The sequence below is a fragment of the Trypanosoma rangeli genome (assembly GCF_003719475.1).
Source record: "Trypanosoma rangeli strain AM80 chromosome Unknown Tra_15.4_contig_00575, whole genome shotgun sequence".
NCBI classification, from domain to species: Eukaryota; Euglenozoa; class Kinetoplastea; order Trypanosomatida; family Trypanosomatidae; genus Trypanosoma; species Trypanosoma rangeli.
In genome coordinates this window covers 1-8,195 of record NW_021706323.1, presented here as the reverse complement: position 1 = coordinate 8,195, position 8,195 = coordinate 1, and the positions used below count along the sequence as shown (strand labels likewise).

General features: G+C 41.4%; 3 protein-coding genes across 3 annotated transcripts, besides 1 other annotated feature; all 3 read right to left on the bottom strand.

The window, feature by feature from the left end:
* Nucleotides 1-273: 273 nt before the first annotated feature.
* On the bottom strand, nt 274-3,795 carry TraAM80_09402 (putative myosin heavy chain; the record flags this gene model as incomplete). Its single annotated transcript, XM_029386088.1, has 1 exon — nt 274-3,795. One exon carries the CDS (start codon nt 3,793-3,795, stop codon nt 274-276), a length of 3,522 nt encoding a protein of 1,173 aa, XP_029234053.1.
* Nucleotides 3,796-3,839: 44 nt separating this feature from the next.
* Nucleotides 3,840-3,868: a microsatellite.
* A 258-nt stretch (nt 3,869-4,126) lies between these two features.
* On the bottom strand, nt 4,127-5,902 carry TraAM80_09401 (putative structural maintenance of chromosome 3 protein; the record flags this gene model as incomplete). The annotated part of the gene is made up of 1 exon (XM_029386087.1): nt 4,127-5,902. The coding sequence occupies one exon, from the start codon at nt 5,900-5,902 to the stop codon at nt 4,127-4,129; it is 1,776 nt and encodes a 591-aa protein (XP_029234052.1).
* A 92-nt stretch (nt 5,903-5,994) lies between these two features.
* On the bottom strand, nt 5,995-7,728 carry TraAM80_09400 (putative structural maintenance of chromosome 3 protein; the record flags this gene model as incomplete). Its single annotated transcript, XM_029386086.1, has 1 exon — nt 5,995-7,728. One exon carries the CDS (start codon nt 7,726-7,728, stop codon nt 5,995-5,997), a length of 1,734 nt encoding a protein of 577 aa, XP_029234051.1.
* Nucleotides 7,729-8,195: the final 467 nt, after the last annotated feature.

Genomic DNA, 8,195 nt, shown 5'->3' with positions numbered 1-8,195 from the left:
GCATTACTTAGTTAAACGCGTCTAAGCCACAATCTCCATCCACCTCACTCTAATTTTGCTCAAAACACATGGGGTGTGGCGTCATTGCGTACGCACACATACACATGCAGCCCACCTAAGTGATAACATGAACAACCAGATACAAACATCGGAAAAACAAAAAAAAAACATGACAAATTCACAAAAAACTAGAACAACAATTAAAAATAATATATAACTGAGACGATATAGGTATATATTGTATACCCTACAATAATAATAATAACGCTGATTCTAGGCTCCAAAGACGCTATCCCAATCAATGGAATTGTCCTTTTTATTCCTTCTCCATTCAGCTTCATACGAGATTTGCGAAGACTCCTTTTTACCCCTGCTGTCTAGTCCACTCGTTGAAAGCCGTGCAGAATACGATGATCCATGCTTTAACGGCGACAAGGAGTGTAGCGAAGCCTCAATCGTTCGATATGGACCACTAAATTCACCGTCATCTGCACTTGACAACATGGAAAATGCGGAAGGATTCCTTGCTGGTTGTTGGCCCACTTCTTTGAGATTCATCCATTCCTGCTGCCGGAGCCACTTTTTTTGTACCTGACAAAAAATTAAACTTTCCTTGGAGGTGCTGGGTGATAGGCAATCGGGTGCAAGACCAGCGTTTTGACACTCTTGCCTTTCAGAGTCTGAACGAACCCGGGAAAGCGCATACTCGGCAAGTGTCTTTTGCATGCGTGCGTCAGAGGCCGCACTTCGCTCACCCCTGGTTTGTATTCCCTTGAGCCGTGGACAAAAGGTACCTGTGCCCTTTACTTGTAACTTCTCCACCCGTCGGCGTCGCTCAGCCTCAGACTTCATGTAATAGGCAGTAAGATACTGATGGTGCGAAAATAAAGCAAAACGCGCATCACTTTCGTGAAGCTCGATCTTTAGCCGCATTTCATCCTCCTTGCGCACTAATTCTCGAATCCTAATCCGAGTTTTCTGTGACGTCTTCTCCAACAACCTTTGTTCGTCCTCTTGTTTCTGACGCCGAAGGGAATCTACGGTGTTAAGCCACTGCAGCCATGACTTTTCATCGGTAATACGCTGGGTGTCAAGAGCCTGCATTTCCGCTCGTTCTGCCATACACGCCAGCTCACGCTCAGATTCCAAAGCGGCGCGTCTCTCCTCCAAAAGCTTTCGATACCATTGAATGCGCACAAGACATCCTCGAACGTGGCGCTGAATACAAATAGCGGCTCTGTGACGCACCTCTCTCAAGCGTCTCGCCTCTTCCTCCACACCACGTTCCCGTTCTGCAGCTTCAATCGTCTCTTGGTAAAGTCGTCTTTCGTATTCCAACTTTTTTAGTGTGCTCCAAGCTTGGTCTTCCTCAAGCTCGCATAAATGTCGACTATGTACCTCTTTCCCATGCAGGTCTGCCACAGTTCCCCCCAACGTTTGCCAAAAGAGTTCAGCGTTGTTAAGCACGGCGAAGAGAGTATAAGCTTTAGTCCGAGTGAGATATCCGCGAGCGATCCGTTGAACGATCAGTGCTGCACGAAACAGGTGCTGGTTCCTCAACTTTTCCAGTAAGTTAAAACCCTCTGTTTTAAGAAATATTTTGCTTTTGCCGATTTGGGCCTGAGCAGGCATGTACACGCGTGCCAGCTGAAGTACGCTTTGTATGAATGCCTTTTCGTCTGTCGCACCTACAGAAGTGCACATTCGATACTCTCGACAGAACAAATCCCGCGGAATACGTACTGGGTATCCGTTTTTTCGCATCTTCACGGTGCCAAGTACACCACTTGACTCTAGCTGTTTCATGACTTCTCTGCCGCAAAACATGCTGGGTTTTCTATCAGGATGAGGCTTAATACAGCGAATCCAATGAGGATTGGTGCTACCAATCAAATCCATAAGAGCCATCAACTGATTACGAAAGAATCCACTCACGGTAAATTCTTTTCCTCCTCTTCGCTCCGACGGAGGAACAGGCGCTGGAAGACAGCGAGCAATTACACTATCCCCACTACCTCGGACAAGTGACTTGATAGAGTCTTTAAGGTTGTCTCGATTTTTATCAATCCATCCAATGACATTATATGTGACCTGCGCTGCATAATGACGCACACAAAACGTTTCACCAGAAGCGAGTTTTCTATTGAAAAAAATGTTTGATTTATGCGTATGCATCACTTTTTCCAAAAATCCAAGGTCTGTTCCCCTTCCACGCCAACAACATTCATCTAGAAGAGGAAAAATACCACCCTGGGCGGTAAGCATTTTTAAACACCCAATGTTGTCAGCAAACTTGACCTTCGTCACATCCACCCCTTCCATTCTACATTCATCCATATCCCGCTGAAACATAAGCAAGTTGTAGTGATACTGAAGGTGTTCATTCATCAAATTGATGCAAAGTTGTTCAAAGGAGTTGATTTTTAAGTTCTCAAATCCAAAAATATCCAGCAACCCAATCCAATTGCCATCATTCTCTATATCACATAAGTCATTGCACCGATCCACAATCCAACCAAATACACCATCGTACAAATGCTTACACATCGCATCGCGAATATCGACGGCAGCCGCAACATCGTTTGCCTTTGAAGTCCATACATTGCCAGGACAAACACGAGTACTCGTGAGAAACTCATGCACCAAACCATCTTCATTTATATCAAGCAATTGAATAGCCTTTCTAAGGTATTTCATGGTTTTTAAATCAATAGAGCAGCCATGTTCTTCTGGAAGAAATCGAATATTAATCAATGACGTGACAGCTGCCGTAACACGCCAGACAGAGGCAATTTCACCGTCTGTCATTCCAACCAAACGCATAGCTTTAGAGACGTGGTCAAAATCATTTTCGGTGTCATATTTGGTGTTGTTCATTATGCCCCCTGAATAAAGTGAAGCATATTCCTTCTCATATTCAAGACCAAGAACACGTGCCGTACTCGCTTTCGCGCGTGCTAAGAGGTAAAATGAGTGGTATACACGCTCTCCTTGAGCAGCAGATATTATTCGACTTTTTTCAAGAAGGTACTTAGTTGTTTCAGCGCCAACGAGACGATGTTTGGCGCTAAACTTCACTTTCATAAATTTACCAAACCGAGAGCTATTGTCGTTTATCACAGTTTTTGCGTTCCCAAAGCACTCCAAAATAGGTGAACAAGCAATTAACTTTTTTCCTACGTGTAAAGCAGCTTCTTGTTCCTCTTTTGTTTCACTCAGTGATGACACAATACCCAAATACTTTAACACTAATTTTATTGCTTCTGTCTTCCCGGCTCCAGATTCACCAGAAACAATAATGCATTGATTTTCATTACTATCCACCATTTCATAGTACGCAACGTGAGCTTGAGCCCACGAGTGCGGCATCAAGTTTGAGGGGATACTCGCTCCGCTCAAATTACGTCCCGCATCTAAATAATTCCGAATTTGAGTATCCTTATACCATGGGACAGCAAACGTAAACGGATTTAACGCCACCACTATACCACCGATATTAGTATAGATCACATCGTTCATGTAACGCAGGTAAAAGCACCTAAGTAAAGATGATTCATGGAGAATGGTAAGGTCAAGTAGGTCGTCTGGTGCGTCAAGAAGATATTCTTCATGAAGCGGCACTACCTCCTCCGGCGTTTTTACTGTAATCAATTCGCCTTGAATGACTTCTTTTCTCAATGGATCTTTTGTGACACAAACTATTCCACCTTTTGTGATAGCTTTGATAACACCACATAGCCAGGAGTGCTCTGGATGTTGAAAAAAAACATTGTCTCCAGCCTTGAATGTGTTCATAACTTCACAAAAAAGGTCCAAATGAGGGAAACAAGATGAAAAGGAATAATAGCAACAATAACAATAATAATAAAGGGGAAGCAAAAAAAAATTCACCACCCACCAAACGATAAAAAATATATGAAAGAAGAGCAGGGGTCGTACACTAAAACAGTAGAAAATGCATTAGCCACCCAAACGAAACTATATAAGTCAAAATCCACCCCTTAAAAATAAATAAATAAAAACAACGCCAACCAAATTGACTTGTACCAAATAAACTCTGTTCTATGGTCAAACAATAAATAAATAAATCCGTTCCTTCTATATCTGTGCTCACGACAGTCTCCACTTACTCTTCAATCTCCCTTTCCCTTTTCCTTTCTTCAAGGGCTGCCTGTTTCAGTAATTTTACTCCGTCTTCTAATGAAATGACCTGGATTCGACTTATCTTGTTATGAAAGAATACACCGAGAACGCGATCCGCAGCTTCAAGCATCTCAGTCTTGAAGGTTGCAGTGATGAATTGACACTTTTCAGAGTCTTTCAAGATAAGTTTTGCAACGGAAGCACGATATTCTGCATCAAGAGCAGCATCAATTTCATCAAATAGGTAAAATGGTGCCGGATCACAGCGTTGAATGGCAAAGATTAATGCAAGCGCCACAAGTGATTTTTGCCCACCACTTAGCTGACCAAGATCTGTCACGGCAGTACCAAGTCCAAAGGAAACACGAATTCGAGCGGCAATATATTGATCTTCTCCTGCATTTTTCTTGGCTGATGATCGGACAAGTTGCAACTCCCCATGACAATCCTCAGTAGAAACAATTTCCTTAAAAACCTCCTCAAAGTTATACTGCATTTGTTTAAATGTTCTCTCCACTGCCTCATCCTTTTTCTTGTCAAGATGATCCATCAACTCATGAATACTTTTTAGTTCTTTTTGAAGGTTTTCTTTTTGTCCAACCAATTCATTCTTGGTGTCCGTAAGAGATGAGTACTGATCCGCCGCTTTTCGGTTCACATGCGAATACTTCTTCATCTTCTCATTGTTTTCTTTTAGACGATGCATCAACATGCCAAGAGATTGCCCAAAATACTTACTGACATCTTTAGGAACAATACCCAACTTCCGTATCTTGTCCATAGCGTCATCGCGGCGTTGTATGAGAAGTGTTCTTTGAATCTGAATTTTTTCATCATTGTCTCTTCGCTCCTGAATAGACCTAGCTGATGCCAATCGTTTGCTTTTCAAAGCTTCCAGCTTCTCTTCACTCACAATCTTCTCGTTTGTCGCTTCAGCAATTAGGTGTCGAACAGCCCCCAGACGCTTAGTAACGAAAGAAAGTTCCCCATCTACACTTCCTTGATCCCGCGTCAAACTCTGATTGTTCGTATTCACCCATCCAAGTTCACGAACACGATCACTCACTATATTCACTCTACGACTTACATTTTGAAGTGTATCCTCCAATAATTGTACGTCTGTGGCTAATCGAACACCTTGTAGCTGAAGTGCAGAAAGGTCTTCCCGAGATTTATCAACTTTCGCAATGAAAGACTCAAGATGACTCTCTTCTTTCTGTCCCCAATTTGACACAAAATCTTCTTTTTTCTCCTGTTGCAAAATTTCCAGAGAACTTGTTGCATCTGACATCCCTTTTTCCAATGATTTTCGTGTTTCCAATAATTGTTCAATATTTTTTTCCAATCGTGCCTTTCGTTCGTCATGAAGACGAGCATCTCGAAGATCCGCATCTGCTTCATTCTCAGTCCTAGCAACATCTCCCCTTAAAGATTCGATCTCATTTATAGCATCCGTTATCTTCTGTTCAACGACGGCCACGTCTTGACAAAGTCCTTCAAGTACAGCCTTCTCACTTGTCAGCCGTACAGCCATCTCTTTCTCTTTGTTGAAAGATAGCAATCGCGAATTGCGAGATTCCAAGTACCCACCTGTAATTCCACCCTTGCGACTGATTTGATCCCCTTCCATTGTCACAGCATCACAATTATATTGCTTCACAAATTTAGCACCATCTTCAATAGAAGATACAATAGCCGTTTTTCCAAATAATTCAGCCACAACACCATTAAATTTTGAATTACAAGAAATATGTTCCATCAGTAAGCTACACCCTTCTTTTCCATTATATCGGATGGGTTCGCTTTTGCATGTATCCAGAGGAAGGAATGAAATACGTCCAGGTTTTTTTTTTAATTGATTTGGTCGAGAATTATCGCGCTTATTTCAAAGGAATCAATAACAACATTGAAAAGTGCATTACCTGCAGTCACCTCAACAGCTGTTTCATATCCTTTCCCGACATTAATGAGTTCAATCAATTGACCATGAACTGCCCTGGTAAGTCTTTCATCGGCAAGCTCTTGTAACACCTCTTTTAAAGATTGTAACCCTTGACGAATATCATGACGAACAGCACGCTCAAGTTGATGTCTTGAACGGCCCCACTCATCGTGTAACCTTTGAACAATAATTTCTTGTTCATTGACTTTTTGCCATAAATTTCTTCGCTCCATATTCAGAGTATTCCGTGTTTCTATGAGCCTTTCCCTTCGAACTTCATGATTAGCCAATTTCGAGTCCACCTTCTTTGTCACGATCTCTTTTTCCTTTCTTTGTTTATCTTCTTCGTCAATGCGATCCTTTATATCTTTCATGCTCTTGCTTATGCGGTCAATCTCCTTTCTATGAGTATCTATAGTTTTTCTGTTCCGTTCTATTTCTCCAGAAAGCCACAGATCACGTTCTTCTTTGGTCTTGAAAAGTTTCCTTCGACCTCTCTTAGCAAGAAGTGTTTCCAGTTTTGCTTCCAAACGGGTCAATGCACTGCTTTTAAGATCTGTCGTCGTCTGATGCTGATGCAGTTGATTCCGTTTTCCTTCCAGGTCTCTTTTAATCGTTTCTGCATTCCTTTCCAAATTTTCTGCTTCCTTTTGAAGAGCCATGCGTTCCTTTTCATTACGACTTATAGCGTTCTTTGCATCAGCTGCATCCAATTGGGCAATGGCTTTCTTACTATTCAGATTGGCTGCCTCTTTCTCCAGTGTCTGCAGTTCACCCTCCAGATAAGCAATGCGTTTGGAACAATTGCGAACATCTGTTTCCGCCACTTCAATAGAGGTCTTCGTAGTGTTTTCAGCACTTCTTTCTTCACTTAATGAGGAAACATATTCACCTCTTTTTTCATCCAACCCCTGCAGGCATTCTTTGGCATTTGTCAATTCTAAGGAAAAGATAGAGTATTCAATAGACTTTCTTTCCTTCTCAGCTTCTTGTAAAAACTTCAATTCAGCAGTCTCAGCCTCAAGTTCTGTCAATCTTTTTTGTAGCTCTTCAATAGACTCTTCTACCTTGTTGTACTTAACTGAAGTTTCTTGCAAAATCTCTTCACTTTCCTTTCGTCTCGATTCATAAACTCTTGTACCAGCCACATCTTTGATAAGCTGGCATCTCTCTTCATCGCTCATATTGGCCATGTTGACAATCTTACCCTGCTCCACAATATAATAAGGATTACTTGAAGAAAATCCTGCACTTTCTAACAATTGTCTTACCTCTGTTGCTGTAAAACGACGATCGTTTACTCGAAATTCGTCTTGTTTAAGTCCCAAAGTACGCCTTATCCGTACTTCTTTCTCTTCAGCTCGTCCAGGAATAACAAGACGGCCATCAGAGTTATCAAAGATAATTTCAACAAAAATGGACAAGGCCGGCCTTCCAGAACCAACATGAAATAGTTCCTTTCGTTCAGCTATCGTTAATGCACTATACTTTTCACTCAACACAAACTGAACAGCTGCAAAGAAATTTGATTTACCTGAACCATTTTTTCCTACAATAACGTTATTCTTATGTGACAAGTCAACTTGAAAAGATTGATCCCTGTAGGAGCGAAATCCTGAAATCAGTATGTTTTTTATGTGCATCTTAGCAGACCTTATATATACGAACAAATAAAAAAAAGCAGCATAGATTTGAAAGAAAATGCAATTTATATACACTCGCACAAATTGCAATCTCTGAAGCCGTTCAGTAATGTAAAAATACTCAAGAAAATCATGATTTGAAAGTTATATCTTTTTTTTTTTTAGGTAGCCTAATCATAACGGCATACCGCAGTGTAAGTCATCCGTAAGAGCTCGATGCAAAGGGATTTTCACTCGCTCAAAAACATAATTTCAACACACTTGAAAAGGAAAAGTGCGTACGACAAAACGCACAACACCATCGTAAACTCACCTGTAAAAAATAAAACAAAATAACGTAAAAAACACGAACAATAATACTCATACGCAACCGCCTCACATGGAAAACTAAACGAATCCACACCAAGAACACACCCACAGGTGTGCCCACAAACCGCGCAGCGTCACCGCAACACAACTGCGACAAC